This window comes from Brachyistius frenatus, unplaced genomic scaffold, assembly GCF_029030835.1.
Source record: "Brachyistius frenatus isolate BFR_SWC_R1_liver_20210118 unplaced genomic scaffold, ASM2903083v1 Contig_34, whole genome shotgun sequence".
NCBI classification, from domain to species: Eukaryota; Metazoa; Chordata; class Actinopteri; family Embiotocidae; genus Brachyistius; species Brachyistius frenatus.
The window spans coordinates 3,090,081-3,106,342 of record NW_027210633.1 but is presented as its reverse complement, the minus strand read 5'-3'; the positions used below and the strand labels follow the sequence as shown (position 1 = coordinate 3,106,342).

General features: G+C 42.5%; 2 protein-coding genes across 2 annotated transcripts; one reads left to right on the top strand and one right to left on the bottom strand.

The window, feature by feature from the left end:
- Positions 1 to 72: 72 nt before the first annotated feature.
- On the bottom strand, positions 73 to 2,467 carry znhit3 (zinc finger, HIT-type containing 3). The gene is made up of 5 exons (XM_069700672.1): positions 1,951 to 2,467; positions 1,311 to 1,342; positions 1,161 to 1,226; positions 559 to 636; positions 73 to 433 (listed from the first exon to the last, which is right to left on the bottom strand). Exons 1-5 carry the CDS (start codon positions 2,016 to 2,018, stop codon positions 231 to 233), a joined length of 447 nt encoding a protein of 148 aa, XP_069556773.1. The 5' UTR covers positions 2,019 to 2,467; the 3' UTR covers positions 73 to 230.
- A 2,014-nt stretch (positions 2,468 to 4,481) lies between these two features.
- vkorc1l1 (vitamin K epoxide reductase complex, subunit 1-like 1) lies at positions 4,482 to 15,378 on the top strand. Its single transcript, XM_069700670.1, has 3 exons — positions 4,482 to 4,745; positions 8,187 to 8,296; positions 10,206 to 15,378. Exons 1-3 carry the CDS (start codon positions 4,555 to 4,557, stop codon positions 10,430 to 10,432), a joined length of 528 nt encoding a protein of 175 aa, XP_069556771.1. The 5' UTR covers positions 4,482 to 4,554; the 3' UTR covers positions 10,433 to 15,378.
- The last annotated feature ends 884 nt before the right edge of the window (positions 15,379 to 16,262 follow it).

The following is a 16,262-nucleotide window of genomic DNA, read 5'->3' as shown; positions in this document are numbered from 1 at the left end:
GCTGTTACGCAAGTGAGTTTGGTTACTACACTGAGGTCTGTAGTGTTAACTCAGGATTTGAAACGGTTTGAAAAGGTTTCAGCATATAATTGAACATTATATCATACTGTCGCATGATGAGGCACAGCAAACCATACAACACGTGTGGCAAGACATTTTATATGTAAAAAAAGAAAAGTATATTACTCCCAAACAAAAAAAATCTTTAAAAAAGTGATGCAGGTGAAATTTTACAAATCATCATCTTCACTGAATGTTTGTGAGTCAGTTTCATTTTCTACAATTTTTAAACACTGATCTGAAAATTCAACAAACAGCGGCTCCTGCATGGCAGCCTTCATGGCGTTGTCCTTACTGTCGGCGCCATCAACAGATCGCAGTAACTGCCTCAGATGAGGGTTGCAAAGAAGATCTCTGAGCTCTTTTGACTGACCTGTAGAGCAAATAAGAAAACATCAGTTAATCACACCTGAAGCTTTATTGTTGAAAACCTGCAGCTGCTGTCAGTAGTTATATCAAATGGTAGAGACCAAACAAAATGTGAGGTTGGATTTGTACCTAACAACTGGAGCCTCTGCAGAGACACTTTGTCAATGATGTTATCTTCACGCAGAAGATATTCAACACTCCACGCCTCTGCAAAGACAGTAAAGATTTTTTTTTTGGTGCTTTTTACACAAAGCATCAGAAAATGAGTAAGCTTTCTCACACATCATTGCTGTGACTTCATGTAATAGGGAGACAATAATACAAACACAATTCTGACAAATTGAGATAAACAATGTATTTCAAACCGATGCATAGGATCATGTCTGACTCATCAGTGAAACACACACTGAACATCAAGTATTGTAGATTATCACCTCTGTACAGCATTTCTTCATGAGTCTCATGACAACATGAATGAGGTTAATCACACTGAAATCTAAAAGAGCAGCAGCTGAAAAGCACAAAGTTTATTTTAACCTCCAGATGATCAGTTTACATGAACAGAAAAACTGATTCTCTTAACATAAATTTCCCTTTTTGTATGGTTGTATTGCACTTTGTTCATGTTGCCTCCAGATTATATGATTTATGAAAAACAATGATGTGATCCTGCTGGCTGATTATGCACAAAAAGAATATGATCAAAGAAATGATGAGTGTAATAACAATACCAGAGCTGAAAGCATCCTCAGCCTCAGGATTCAGAGACGCAGGCTTTTCGACAGGGAGGCAGGTGTCTGTGGACCAAGAATAACAACAGTTGTGACTGACTGGTTGATGAGATGTGTTCATTTAATGGAGTAAAGCACAAGTTAATTTACCTTTATGTCTCTTGTAACAGCCAAGTGAACAACTGGAAGAGTCAAAACACAAAGATTAAAAACAGTAGTTTGTCTGGCAGATTTATAATAACCTTGTGCACTACAGCATAAAGATATAAGGTAACTTTAGGACCCATTTCACACCTGTTTAATGTGGTTGTTAATCAATCACAACAATCCAGGACGTGTATATTGTTCATTCAACAGTGGTAACAGTGGCCGATGAAAACAAACCGCGAATCGTTTGACCCACGTGAGTTGCCGTCCCATGTGGTTAGCGATGCTCGGCAGCGTTTTCATGTTTACATTTTGTGACAACACGGAATCAGTGACATGATTGTGAACGTGCATATTTATCTCTGTTTAAAACCTTAATAAAACCTTCCAGTCTTGGGAACCAGCGTAAAACAAGTTACTGCTGTAAAACTCACCACAGCTTTCTCTGTCTCTGTGGCTGCTAAATTGGCATTTTCTTTGTTTTACTGATTTCCCAGAACAATAGATAATTGTAATCCAACATATTTCCGACTATATTCTCAGTCTCAAACACCCTCAGACGAACATCGTCGCAAAACATAATCGGAAACTAACTCGAGGTTAGCAGGCTTGCAAACAAACTAAGTAAACAAAGTTGACTTACTATCGTATTTTGCATGTTGGGCATCTGTATTTTGGTGTCTGTTCGCTGCACACGTGACATATCTGCATTATCCTGGCAGGTAGAAATAACCGAAGACGAAAAAAACGGCTCAAATCATCAGCTGCCGAGCGAACACGTGAGAAGTGAAGACGAGGAAAGAAGCAGTTCCGGTTCAGCAGGTTATTTTCAAAATAAAAGCGAGTAACTTAATCCAAGGTTCCGGAAGAAGTACAACAAAATAAAATTCAAACGCTGGTAGGAATTAAGGAGCCTCTGGCTCAACTGGAGTACACTTAACCGTTTCGTTCATTGTTCATTGTTTTATGCAACTCTTCCATCACCGTTGTGTACTTTCCACCAGCTGCAGTTGCAAGTATTTTAAATGGTCATTGATGTTCAGCGTTTATCAAAGACACTGCTTTGGGAGTCTTGTGTTGTAACTGAGGCTGTATGGCTGCAACCAAGTCATCCAAGAGAAAACTGAAAAATCTCATAACACTCAAAATGCTAATGAATATCAACAACATTTTTAAAACGTCCATTTTTTTTTTCTTTTGCACCAAAAATAAAACAGCTGCAGGCTGTAAGCAATATCCTGCAGCATTTCTGAAAGAACTGTGGCCTGATGTCCGGTTCACTTCTCTGGGATATAAAAAGTAAATATAGAAACCGTTAGAACACAAAACATTTTTATTATCAGTCATGAGCATCAGAAATAAAACAATCCATGCTGGTTTAGTTAAAATCACTTTTAATTGAAATAAAATACAGTAGAATATCTTCTTTACCCACAGGACTACATCTATATATCTATATATCTATATCTCTATCAAGCACACACTACTGACCTATATAGCAACACAAACTAATCTTGCACAGCTGTAACATGAGGAGCAGGTCTTGTTACAGGGTAGATTATGTAATGGAGGCGGATCAGGAAAGGCAGAGACATTTTGGCCACGGTCAACATCAGAAATCCAACTTGTGTCCAGATCTGTGTAGAAAATCAGAATTAAATGTTAAAAAGAAGCCCAACCTAACACATTGTGGGTGCTTATTTTTTTTAGAGCTGCAGTGATTAGTCGTTAACTTAATCGACAGAAAATCAACTGCCGCCAATAATCGATTAATCACTTTTCACAATTTTCTGATATTTTGAAGAACAGACAGCTAATTGATTTATCGAGAAAATGATCAACAGATTAGTCGATAATGAAAATAAAGGTTAGTCGCAGCCCTACTTCTTTTTATTGACCAAAGATAGCCAAACTAATCTCATGATCAACATATCATATCAGTTATTCCTTGCAGAAAATGGAGCCTGGTTTTACTTTTTTATGATACAATAAGTGGAATGAAAAAATGAAAATGGAAAATATGGCAACCATGTACCTTTACCATAAAAAACAACAACAGCAACAACAACAACAACTCTGGGTTTGGAGCAAAGCAGACATGAATTTAAAAGCACATATCAGAAAGTCCTGGCTGTGATCCAGAAGCAGGTTTTGTTTTGCTCATATGGGTGTGAGCTGCTGGCAGGATCTACAGCGCTTATGTAAATATGCAGCCAGGAGATTGTTGTTGTTTTTGTTCTTTTGACAAAAACGACGACTACAGAAAAAAAAAGAGAGAAAAAAAGATGTAATTCCCACAACTGTCCTGATTACCTGTAAACATGAAGGAAAGCCGTCAAGAGGTCGAGCTCTTTGTTCTCCTGCGTTTCATTTGGCTGTTGTGGAATTTTTCTGCGATCTTCCTCTCGTGTCCGGCGGGGCAATGGCGGTTTGTATTCAGCTCGATCTCCTTCTTGGACCTCCCTTTGCCACAGGCGTGACACGAGTACTCCAGCAGATTGTAATAGTCATATTGGTCGTAATGAGCCTGCTCGAAGGAAACCAATCTTTCGATATCTGTCGCCATTTGGAAACGGAGCGCTGCAACTTTCTTTGCAGACGGACCTCTGAGCGAGTAAACAGATGACGTCACCGTGTGTTTATATACATGCGGTCACGTGATCGCGGCTGTGTCACTAAGACAGGGGAAACACGGCTAACATGATTATTAAAATAAGCCTCAGGGCTCAGGTTTTGTGATTTATTATTTTAGTTATTTTATTTTTTATTTTTTTATGCTCCCGTGTGAATATTTGTGGATATACGACAACATTCACATTAAATCATTTTAAAAATGAAAACGGCTGAAAAGTTTCTAACGTGGCATTATTTTTTTTAAATAAAGTAAAGACTATTTATTTTGTTAAATGTGTTTTGGGATGTGGATGCTGGTGTAAATCGCGTACAGTAACTGTGACACATCTTCGCAGACAATAACGCACAAAACCACAACGCCGTTCAAAGAACAAATGTTATTTAGAAAGCTTCGCATTAAATAAATAACGTTATTTATGTGCATGTTGGGAGCCACACTGAGGGTTCGCGGACCGCTTCTGTCCCCGCCCCCTTTCGGCACGGCGGCCCCGCCCCCTCGCGGAGGCCCCGCCCCTCACGGTGAGCCACGTCCTGACGCGTCCTCCACGTCGCAGTCGTGTCTCAGGCGAGCCCGCTGCGTCTGTATGCGTGTCTCCAGCTAGGCCAGAGAGCGATGGCGGCGCCCGTCCTGAGAGTGTCCACCCCTCGGTGGGAGAGAATAGCTCGGCTCCTCGTCTGCCTGCTGGGCATCCTGTTGTCTCTGTACGCCTTCCACGTCGAGAGGGAGAAGTCCCGGGACCCGAGCTACGCGGCGATGTGCGACGTCAGCAGCTCCGTCAGCTGTTCCAAAGTGTTCAGCTCCAGGTAATTTGAATTCAGCGGAGCCGCCTGCTGCTGCTGCGGGCTGTCGGGGGGAGCTGCGCGGCAAGAGCGCTCCGAGGCGCCGCCCGCCCGCGTTTCGCCTGTTTGTCTGTTTGTTTGTTTGTTTGTTTGTTTGTTTGTTTACTTCGAGAACAAGTCGTTGACGAGCACGTCGTTAGCTGTTGTAGCTCCACGGAGCTAACGGAGCTAACCGCTAGCGAGCACAACCCATTGGTTTGCACGGTGGCTAACTCACTAACTGACCTGTCGGCCAGCTCCGCTGTGGACCGACGGGACCTCCCGCGGGGCTCAAGCGGGTCGGCGCGTAATTTGGGGACATCTGACGTCACCAGATCCCGGCGGCGGGCTCCTGTGAGCGCGCTAAGCTAACACATCTGTCACACCAACTTTAGCACCAAAGTTGACGCTAGCTTGTTCAGACCGACGTTAGAGCCGCTCGTGTTTGACTGCTGCTGTTTTCACACCGCTAACCACAACATGTCGCTGGTCCACTAGTCCGCTGGTCCGCTGGTCCGCTGGCTCCGTGCTCATGAATTTGGGAACCCAACTGTTAAAGCTGCCGGCTGGTCGCCCTCGTTAGCTGTCATGGAGCTGTCATTAGCTGCCGTGCTAATGTCAGCCCGCCCCGACCCGCCCGCGGGGACACCGAGTTGTCCCAGAGGTCAGTGGGGGGGACTCCTGACGGGTGTCCCAGAGGTCAGCGGGGGGGACTCCTGACGGGTGTCCCTGTGGTCAGTGGGGGGACTCCTGACGGGTGTCCCTGTGGTCAGTGGGGGGGACTCCTGACGGGTGTCCCTGTGGTCAGCGGGGGGGACTCCTGACGGGTGTCCCAGAGGTCAGCGGGGGGGACTCCTGACGGGTGTCCCTGTGGTCAGCGGGGGGGACTCCTGACGGGTGTCCCAGAGGTCAGCGGGGGGGACTCCTGACTCCTCTCCATCACACGTGGTCAGGAGGGAGACAACTCCTTCAGGTAGAGCTGCTGTTTTTGAGGAGGAGCCGGTCAGAGAAGAAATCAGATCCCATCTCAGTCCACATGTTTAAAATCAGTGATGTGCTGCTGCATCGGTTTAACTGTCGGTGCAACTCTGAATGAATGAAGTGAACACGCCTCTTGAACCTGACTGAGTCTCTGACTGAACAATCACATTACTGGAATGTAACCTGCACAGCATGTCTGCATATTTGTTTGGTGAGTGAGTGAATTCTCCGTCACCTAAAACAAACGACACCATCAGCTGAGTGTTCAAACCAAAAAAAAAAAGATCACTTCTTTAATATTTTCCTTCCTGTAAATAACAAATCACAGCGGTTTGTGTTCGTCTGAACACTGTTGGTTTCCAGCTGTCTGATCTCTGAAGTCACCTGATGCAGACAGATTGAATACCGCGAATTTGGTAATGCAGCTTGAAATAATAATGTGTGCTTGTTTTCTGAAGGCATTCTTAACATGCTTATCAGTTGAAGATAAAGCAGTCGCCACGAGTTAGACTGCCTGCTGCAGGGAAATTAATGGGAAGCGTGACTTTTTATAAATGAGTAGAAACATCATTTATTAATTTATGCGTTTCATCTCTTTTAACATGTTTCTCGAGCGAGTGAGACACAGTGGACCGTGTTGTTGTGGGACATGGTACGATTTAAAGAAAAGGTCCGAGATATTGAAGCAGCCTCTTATCTCCGTGTTCCTGCTGCAGAGCTTTGAAATGTACATGAAAACTTTACACACAGATTATACTCCAGTGACGCACCTGTTTAGGAGTACATGAATGGGTACGTTAATACATCATTGTGTGTTGAGACGTTGCAGAAGTGTCTTCAAGGATGCAACGTATTGTTCACGTGCTTTTCAAGTCATTTGACAGGAGTGCCGACGCAAGCAGAATCTCATTCACTACTTTGCACGACTTGTGTTTTGCAACAAATTAAATGTGTGTGCAAAGTGTTTGTAGCAGAGCAGGGAGTCTCTTCCCAGCGTATGTGTGAACAACAAGGAGTAACATGTCAGCTGTTGAACATCCCCGTTGAGTAAGCGTGCGCTGGATGTCGTGGTTTTCCAGCGAGGCAAAACTTTTTTAATTTTGTTTTAATTGATTTGAATTTGGACAAGCTTAAGAAAAAACAACTGCTTCAAAGCAGAGCTGAAGCTTCAGTTTTCTCGGGGACAGACTGGCGGTGGTGAACAGAGGGAAAGTTATGAACTCGTGGAGACAGAACTAGTTGTGTCACAGAAAGTCAAATTCAGCGTCGCCCTGTATGCAAATCATATCATTGTATAAAGTCTCTGCCTTGTTCAGGCTGTCTGAAGAATTTGGTGGGCCGGTCCAGCCTTGGTGGTGGTACTCGGGTGTTGTCGGTGTGACTGCCCCATTGTATTAAAGAGGGTTAATGGTCAACCGGTCTGACTCACCGGTGTTGCTATAAACCTGCCATTAGTCGACTAGTTCAGTCGAGGCCTTCTGACCGGCGTCAAATCCCTGTTGCAATGTGGGAATTGTTGCGTTTCTCTGTGTGACGTTGTAGAAGTTCTGCTGTAAGGACTTTAATGTGTTAAAGTGCCATGAAATAACCTGTGTTGTGATTTGGCGCTATATAAATAAACATTTTAATTGAAATGGGAAACAACAACAACAACAACAACCTCCGAGCAGCGACAACACTATACAAATGGCAACTTTTGATGAAGACTTGAATCGGGCAGTGAAGCCGCCCTGCTTGGTTCTTCTTGCAGGATTTGACTATAATAAAGGAAGGGCTCATTAAAATGTTCCACCAAAACAAGTTCGCCCTCCTGACAGGATTTCACAAAGACACTGTCACTGAGTCCTGAGCTAGGCAGATGCCCAACATGATTGTGATTAGTTTAAAGAAATGCAAACAAGCCAGAGTCTTTTTCTTTTTTTCTCCAGCTAAACCGGAGCGATATACGGTGGAGCCCAAACATTCACCGGCGCTGGCGCAGTGTGGCGGAGACTGGTCGGGATATGAGAGACTAATCATCAGCTATTTTTATGATGAATTGTTTATTTTTCAGACAAAAATGGCTAAACTTGCTGTGATTGGAGCTTCTTCAATGTAACAACTTGCTGCTTTTCTTTGGACTGTCGGTCATTTGAAGACCGGGAAACTGCCGGTTCATCACATTTCATCTACAAAATAATTGATAAGGAAGATAATCGCTCATCAAAGTATTCGTTAGTTTTTTGCTACAAAAGAATCGCTCACAGTCTGAACTTTAGCTTTCTGGATTACAAACTCGGGCGAGCGTTTCACGGAGGTAACGCAAATGATTATTTGACCTTAGTCGTGATTGCTATGAGCTGATATTTTATTTGATCTTATCGCCACTCATTTATTCTGACTCATTGAGGTTTGACTCATCTTAAATAAAATGATGTCCTTTGCTAATATGTTTTTATGGTTTAGGTGGGGTCAAGGATTTGGACTCTTGGGCTCAATTTTTGGAAATGACAGCGCCCTGAATCAACCCAACAGTGTCTACGGGATCGTCTTTTACGCCTTTCAGCTCCTTCTAGGTAAGATGACGGTTTTTTTGCAGTCAGCTGTTCTTATTGCAAAATTCAGGTGACAAATCTCCCATGCTGCTGCACTGGCAACAAGTGCTGAGTCAACTCTTTGCCTTCCTGTGTCCCGGCTATATTTGACTGGAACTGACTCACGTGACTCTGACACCGATGTTACATGATCAGTAGAAATACAGTTAAATGGGAGTCTCATCCCACTGAACTGCATTCAGTATTCAGAGTTTTTTTTTTTGGAGAGATCAGAGATGAAATCTCAGTGTTGCAACAGTAAGAGTAAGAAAGTTTGCCGTTCAACACATATTTCCTTCATTTCTTCAGGTTTGACTTGTTAAAACTGTTTGTCACAGTCTAATATTGACACTGACAGTTGAGAGTGATCGTGAATATTTCTCCTCATGTCTTCACTTGTTTTAACTTGAACTTTCTTTTTCCCCCTTTGGTTACATTCCCAGTCTCATTCTCCTCCCATCAGTGTTGCTGACTCAGTCATGCTGGTTTGACATGTTTGCCTGCCGAGTGGCCCGTAGGCTCGTCTGGCCACCTGGCGCTGGCACAGAACAAGAGCTCCTTTTAGCTGCAGCGGTTGCCACTCATTTGACTGACACAATAGCATCCCAGTTAGCCCAAACTGCTACAGCGCCCCAAGATTTCCATATTAAAGGCGAGGCTGGTCAGTTTCTGAACTTTGATTGTTCTCAAGGCCTTGGACTGGCCAATATTCGTGAGTAGGCATGACTCCAAAAATCTGCATAGCCAGGGCTTTAATCTCCGCTCAATGGCAGTTTACAGCGCTGAACTGCTGTCGCAAAACATGAAACCAATGCTATAGTTCCGCCTTTTCCATAGACGCTCTGTGCTTCTCCTGCACAGGACCCTTCTGGGCTTTTACTAAACTTTTCCTCAAGTGTAATTTAGTTTTTTTGAAGAGACTCGTTGTGTGCTGGACTTGTGGTGTGATACTGTACGTTTTCTGCTAAATCAATTGAGAAACTATTTATAGATAAGATAAATACACAATTATTGCATAATCACCTGGTTGCATTTATTTGAACCAACTGCAATAATTTGACATAAATATTAGAATCGTTTCCATTCATCTGTATAAAAACAGCTGGATGAAAGTATCAGAAATGTCACATTTCCTCCACTGTTTCCACGTTGTCTCCACAGCGCTCCGTTCAATGATGTCCCGTTATTATGATTTAATGGCAAACAAGGGAAGAAATTTGTCCAATTCGCAGCAATAACACGGTGCTTATATGTTCCGGTGTTCAAGACCTTAAGTGGCTCTTCTTTATGAAGTGTTAAACTATAATTAGACTTATAGTACATTTGGTTGCAAGTATTTGTATGACAATGAATTGTCAATTAAAATGTTATAGTTGTGACGGTCCTAACGAACTGTTTTTGGGTAATTCAGTAAATTATGAAAATAGGTTGAGATTCCCTTCGATCGAACATAAAGACTAATCACTGCAGCTCTATTATTACATCAAACCCACCAGTTTATTCCTACTGACTCAAACACGTGTCGACATACCAGAAACAGTTTAGATGGTTATTTTGCCCGTCGCAGATTGTTATGGATGGAGCAGCCAACATTTTTGTTGTCAATAAATTTGGTAGCAAAAGATAAAGCCTCGTCTGTTGTCCGGCCGTGTTTGTTGTAAACCTGCTGAGATTTAAGAAGCACAAACACGGAGGAGCTGTGACTGCACCTCATGTGACGACCGAATGATACGATCAGTCTGCTCGGTGCTGAAGCTAAATATCATCACGAGGAGGCTGATCGTATAAATAGAGAAGTGTCTGAATGTCTCTGTGAAAAAGACTCAGGTTGCTGATGTTGTTTTGTGTAACGGTTCCTTGCCTAAGCCTCGGTCTGTGTTTCTCACCGTAGGAATGACTGTCAGTGCAATGGCCGCCCTTATTCTCATGACGACATCCATCTTGTCGGTGGTGGGTTCCCTCTACCTGGGTTACATCCTCTACTTTGTCCTGAAGGACTTCTGCATCATCTGCATCACCACATACGCGCTGAACTTCATTCTCTTTATTCTCAACTACAAGCGACTGGTTTACTTGAACGAGGCCTGGAAGCAGCAGCTCCAGGCCAAGCAGGACTAAAGCTGCCGAGGAGGGCGAGGAAAAATACGACAAACAAACAAAAAAAAAAAGAACTGTGACCTCTGAACATTTGACTTGCCACCAGGAGACCTTGCTTCCAAACAATGTTTATTCTGCTGTGTGTTCAAAAAAAAAAAAAAAAAAAAAATGAAGAAATGTAACTTAAATGTTGGGCCTGACATCTTGGTGTTGATTGCAAACACGGAAGGATTTGTAAGTGGAAGATGATTTTAATTTTAATTTCTTCTCTCGTTTAACATTGTTCTCATTTAAGGAAGGGGCTGGCTGACTGTATGTGTGACTGTATGTATGTATGTATGTATGTATGTATGTATGTGGGGGGAAACACAACAACCCAAGCGAGCAGAAGCAGAAGGCCACAATGTCCAGCGATGGAGGGCCGTTCTCATTCGAACAAAGAGGATCTCAGAACGGAAGAAAAACAGGACATTTTTAAGGGGTTTACTTGAAACGGTTAGAAAGCTCCTCCTACTGCACAGCGCGTCTGCACTAAAACTCGGAGCCGAATAATGGGTCCCAAATTTAGCAAAACACTCAGTAGATTATCTCACAGTTTGTAGATATGGTTGTATGGCAGGGTGAGAAGGGGGCCACAACAAAATGATTACCATTTATATGGAATAGTTTCTTGTTTTTTTCCTTCATGTTTACACTTTGTAGTACCTTTTTTTTTTTTTTTTTTTCTGAAGAGGACCACTAAAAATAAAGACGGGACAGTGTGAGATATTGTGTGTAGATCAGTCAGATTGTTTGTTTTGCAATTCTGTAAATAGCTGCTGAGCAATATTCCAGGCTAGATTTGTGATTTAGTGTTGACACAAACCTTTAAAAGGAAAAATAATAATATACAAAAAAAAAAAACCAAGAAAAAACAAGCGACAAATACAAAAAGTGGGAGAAAACATCCAAACAATGTGGAATAAAAAGTGATGGAGGTCACAGTTAGGATGGAGTCTGAAGAAGCGCTCAGGACATCTTCTGTCCTCCAACCATGGTCAGGCATGCAGTTCAGACGTGTGGATTTCTCTTTGTTCTAAAGTGCTTCTTGTTTCATCTGAAGCCACAGACGAGTCTCTGAAACAGAACTGCAGGTTCTTCTCACCAAGTTTGCATAAAGGCACCATCACTATTTTTTGTGTGTGTATTTTTTTGTTTTTTTTTGTTAAGTGAAAAGCATTCCTGACCACCACACAAGTGGGATCCATAAAGACTTATGTGCCTAAAGGAGTGTTAAGGTGAATTACTTTTTGTTTCTTTGGACATTTTCGGGTGTGGGTGGGTAATGTCATGGTAACACCATTTATTTTTGTTTTTTTGTTCCTCGTATTATTGTCACAGGTCCAAGGCTTTATTTTTATGATCATACTTTTTTAAATTAAGATACCAGTGAAGTGTTTGTCCCTCCCTACTCGAGTCTCATGAGGTAGCAAAAGGCTGCTCCACTGTGATTGTCTGCTCAAGGGTAGAGTGGCCTGCTGGCAGAAAGCATCTCTGTTTCGCCTGCGTTCATCTTCATCTGTACACGTTTGATGTCAATTGAACGGTGACTGTGATCTTGCCAAGCTGAGTTGCAGTTCATTTGCAGGATGTGAACAAAACTTTGAAAAATGTGATGCTTTGTTGACATGAACGGCAGAAGGTGTAAGACTGTAAGAAAACTAAACAGTTTGTTGAAAGACGTCCAGATTGCCGATGGTTTTCTATCTCACTAAGTGACACTGAGGTTTCGAGCCGAGCTACATCACTGTAAGCAACTGTAAGCCTGTAGAGAAGCGACACAGTAGGACCGCTGTCCCTTTTCCATCCACAACCCACTGATCGAAGCATCCTCCTTTCTCAGATGTACTGAACACTATCTTTAAGCATACGTTGGCCATCGGACAATCCCACACACACACACACACACACACACACCGTCTCAGATCTGCAGTGGTCGTAGTTGAACTGTAACGATGTGATTCATCCAGCTTGTTAATAGTTTCTATCGCTGTTTGTCTCCGTGCCCCTTTCCTGTTTCAGGAGAAGTCAGGTTCTCCGAGCCAGCTGTTGGATGTGAGGCGGGCTGTTAAAGTATTGATGAAAGCAACTGTTAGGAAAGTCTCGTCAGGCGACATCCACACCAATACGGGTTCATTTTAAAATGCCTACGTTTGGCTACGTTTGTGCAGAGTGTCCACGTTACTCCGGCGTTTCTGATCTACTCAAGCTGGGAGCTTTAAGAACGTCGCTGTCGTCGTTTTAGTTTGTTGTGATTTATTCTGGAAGGGAAGAAACACAACGATGCAATGAGCCGTGTTCGCTTCTTGACCGGGTCTCATTAGTCGCAGCTGTCCTTCCCCGATTTGTCATCACGTGATCCTCTCAAAGAAGTAAATAAACATCAGTCTCGCCTGCTATTGGTCAATTCGACATAAACAATGAAGTACAGGTGTTGCTGAGCTTGTCGTCGATGCTACCAGCTAATGTGCTGTTAAAGTCTATCTTTTCTAATGCTGCTGCCTACATACGCAGGAGGACAGCTATTATTCGAGCGATTTGCAACAACCCTCATGTCCAGCGGGGTTATCAGCTCCACTCTTGCACTGTATTGGGTGTTTCATCTGATTGTGTGACCTGCCCTGTTTCTTTCACCTGAACCCTGTCAGTCCTCCTCTAACGGCCCACCATGTACAGCGTGTCAGCTGTTACGGGCGCCACGCCCAGTGTACATGAACGGTCATGTGATGTGTGTTTGCTTTCGTTTTGAAATGTAAACTTATTAGTGTGGACGTCGCTCCGGGGATGTGCTTCGATGGGGGGATAAATTGTGTTCTTGCATGTTGTGACCATTTACTACTTGTCATATGTAGGCTGTTACCTGTTGACCATTTTCCAAAGCCCACCTCCTCATATAACTATCTTAAAGATTTTCCTCCCCTGCAGACAGGTGTTCCTTTCTCAATGGGATGATGATCATTTGATCTTTCAGAGAAGACCTAATACACTGTAAGCCCTGTCAATATTTGTCCTTTGGATTTATGTAAATAATGCTAAATATAGATTTTAGCTTTACTCTGATGGATAACATGACTTGAGAGCACTCCAGTGATTTAACATTGTACCCGTGTAACTCTTTAGGACCTACAGTTGGCTGTAAAAAAAAAAAGAGGAGGGATCACAATTTATGCAATTTAGACATTAGCCATGCAACTCAGCTTGAGTCATGCACCCGTACAAATTGAAGTGCAATTTGTAAGTTCCCCTTTTATGACATTGTAAATCTCTGCGGCTGCCTGGAACCGAAGAAAATCCTTTTTTGAACGCCGCTATGCTTTGGAAAATGGCGGCTGGTTACGTTGACACGACCCGTAGTAAAGAGGACAAAACGTGAAAACCAGTGGAGTCCTTTAAGAGACTGTGTGCTCCTCTATGGAACGATAGAAATGTTTGACAAGTCTACGGCGAGCCAGTTTAACATTTATTGGCTGGACTGGATACAATTCAGCTGTAATTGCAGTGATGTGTAACATCACTTCAATGCTCGAAACCCGAACCCAAGACCTCCGTAAGTAGATTTTGACTGCACTGAATGATATCTGTAATTTCAGATATTTCTGACTGGATTTCTGACTAGTCAGAGTTAAACTGTGGATATCTGAGACTACCACGGCACCAAGTCATAATAATATCCAGTCGAGCTTCTGAATGTTAAAACGGCTTCCCATATTAAGTGTAAGACCTGGCTCGGATTAGTTTTAGTTGGTCGGGTTCACGTCTGGTTTTTTTCATGTCAGTTCAGACTGAGATGACCAACCACACTGTTTTTGTCTTTGTCCTCCTTCTGGGTGAAGCCTGTGCACTCTCATAAGACAAATCTCCCACGGATTCAATCGCACAAGTCCAATTTTGTTTCTTTAGAGAAGTCAAACTGTCATAACTTGCTTGTTTTTTTTGGCGACAAGTTCGAGTCCTGTGAGTGTTGACAAGCGTACAGTAGGTAGCCGATCATTACGTTCGTGATTCCAGTCATGCAAGCCTATTACACTAGTTGTGTGAAGTTACTTTAAACAAATGGGTGAAGGAATTTGGATGCTCCGTCAAAAGTTGGTGAAATATTTGGCTGGTAAACGGACGATTTCATGTAAAAAAACAAACAAACAAAAAAAAAAGGGAAAAAATATGAATACTACATTCTCATAAATATTCATTTAGGCCCTGAGGTATAACTGCCATGTTAGTTGCATCACCAATGCCAACAAAAGTGCCTTCTGTATGATCACTAGGCCTTGAGCCAAAGACGAGCAACAGTAATAGCCTTGTAAAATGAAGAATGGTAACTGCAACAGGCACTTCTGCTTGCCTTCCTTAAGGTGTAATCTGATGAATTGGTAATTCCCAAAGAGTTGATATTAGTGCAAAAATCCATTCAGATATTGCCAGACAAAATACCCTGTCAAATTAAAGGCCGTTCCTCTCTTTCCTGAACTCCACTACAAGGATCATCTTTAGTTTGTCTAGCTAGGACATGTTTGTTAGCTATGAATACACTCTTCAAATGATAAGATTGTATTGTTTTTTTGTTCATCATTAATTCTGCCCTTTAGCTGATAGACTGTTAACATTCTGGGTTATTTTAGTAAAAAAAAAAGTTGAGGGGTTGGAGGGCTAGGAATCCATGTGTCAGCATAAAATGTTTATTAAATTTCTTTGTGGAGGAAAACTTACTGGGTTTGCTTCTGTATTGCCAAATATGTTTTAAAATGCTGTATTTTCTTACATGGAAAAGTGTTACATGAATGGTAGGAGGGTGCGACAAAAAAAAGTAATAATCTGCTTAAATCCAATTTACCTTAAGGGAAAACTGTGGAAAAGGTTGACATGAGAACATTTTTAATTGTGTCATTGTCATGTGGAAATGATCTACCATTAAAACATTCCCTCTGAAACTCCCTGTCACTAAGTTATTTGAATGAAATTGAATAGTATTAATGATACTGTAAGAGAAATTAGACTGAAAAGAGGATCACCGATATTTTGAATGCTTTTGTTAGTGACATTTGAGTTCAGTTTTTAAAAGTCTTTATCAAAACAATAGCCAGGCGCTTTTATCTAAAGTTAATATGAGGCTTGAGTGGTAGACTCACCTAAAACACAAACTAAACTGAGTGCATAAGTGCGTTCACGCTGTCAAGTCTGGAAACATGCAGTGCACTACCAGGACTTGAATGGTGAAAAGAATTAGGATGGATCACTGGACACTTTTCACCCTCATTGATCGTTGTCATGGCTACGTAGCAGAAAGGGAGGGACCACAGAGTTATTTTCTAACTGCACCGGCTGAGGAAGCTGCAGCTGAAGCCCCACTGCATTAAAACAGTTTTACACTTCCACACAAAAGTGTTTTTTCCCCACTAAGCACCACTGTACTGTGGTGGGCAGCGTGGAAGTAAGCAACGAGAGGGTTTAACGTGATTATTGGCACGACAGTGAGGACCGAGGCGCTTGACATACTTCCCTTCGTACACGAACAAATAGTGCTCTTGCGTGTTAGTGCAGGAATTTAGACAAGAGTAGTGTTGTTTTAAACCGCACACGGCCGTTCTGCACTGACCGGGAAATAACCTGAACACGTCACCCGCCTAAATATCTGCAGCTTTAATTATTGTACCCAGAATTCAACGTGATTTTGTGCCCTCTGTTTAACACACTCAATAAACACACTGATGGTTTCTGTCCGGTGGCAGTAGTGAACACTTTAGCCGCGTGTTCATTAACACCTGCAGCTCCCTCAGATGCCTTAGTTTGAAAATTCTTCACGTCGGTGGCCCCG

Bases quoted from the DNA above. Each gene is read 5' to 3' on its own strand.
- znhit3 (XM_069700672.1), bottom strand. From the start codon at position 2,018: ATGCAGATATGTCACGTGTGCAGCGAACAGACACCAAAATACAGATGC. The intron at 1,343-1,950 runs GTAAGTCAACTT...TGACTCTTCCAG, and splicing joins CCAACATGCAAAATACGATA to TTGTTCACTTGGCTGTTACA. The intron at 637-1,160 runs GTATTGTTATTA...CTGTCTTTGCAG, and splicing joins TGAGGATGCTTTCAGCTCTG to AGGCGTGGAGTGTTGAATAT.
- vkorc1l1 (XM_069700670.1), top strand. From the start codon at position 4,555: ATGGCGGCGCCCGTCCTGAGAGTGTCCACCCCTCGGTGGGAGAGAATA. The intron at 4,746-8,186 runs GTAATTTGAATT...TTTATGGTTTAG, and splicing joins TCCAAAGTGTTCAGCTCCAG to GTGGGGTCAAGGATTTGGAC. The intron at 8,297-10,205 runs GTAAGATGACGG...TTCTCACCGTAG, and splicing joins CGCCTTTCAGCTCCTTCTAG to GAATGACTGTCAGTGCAATG.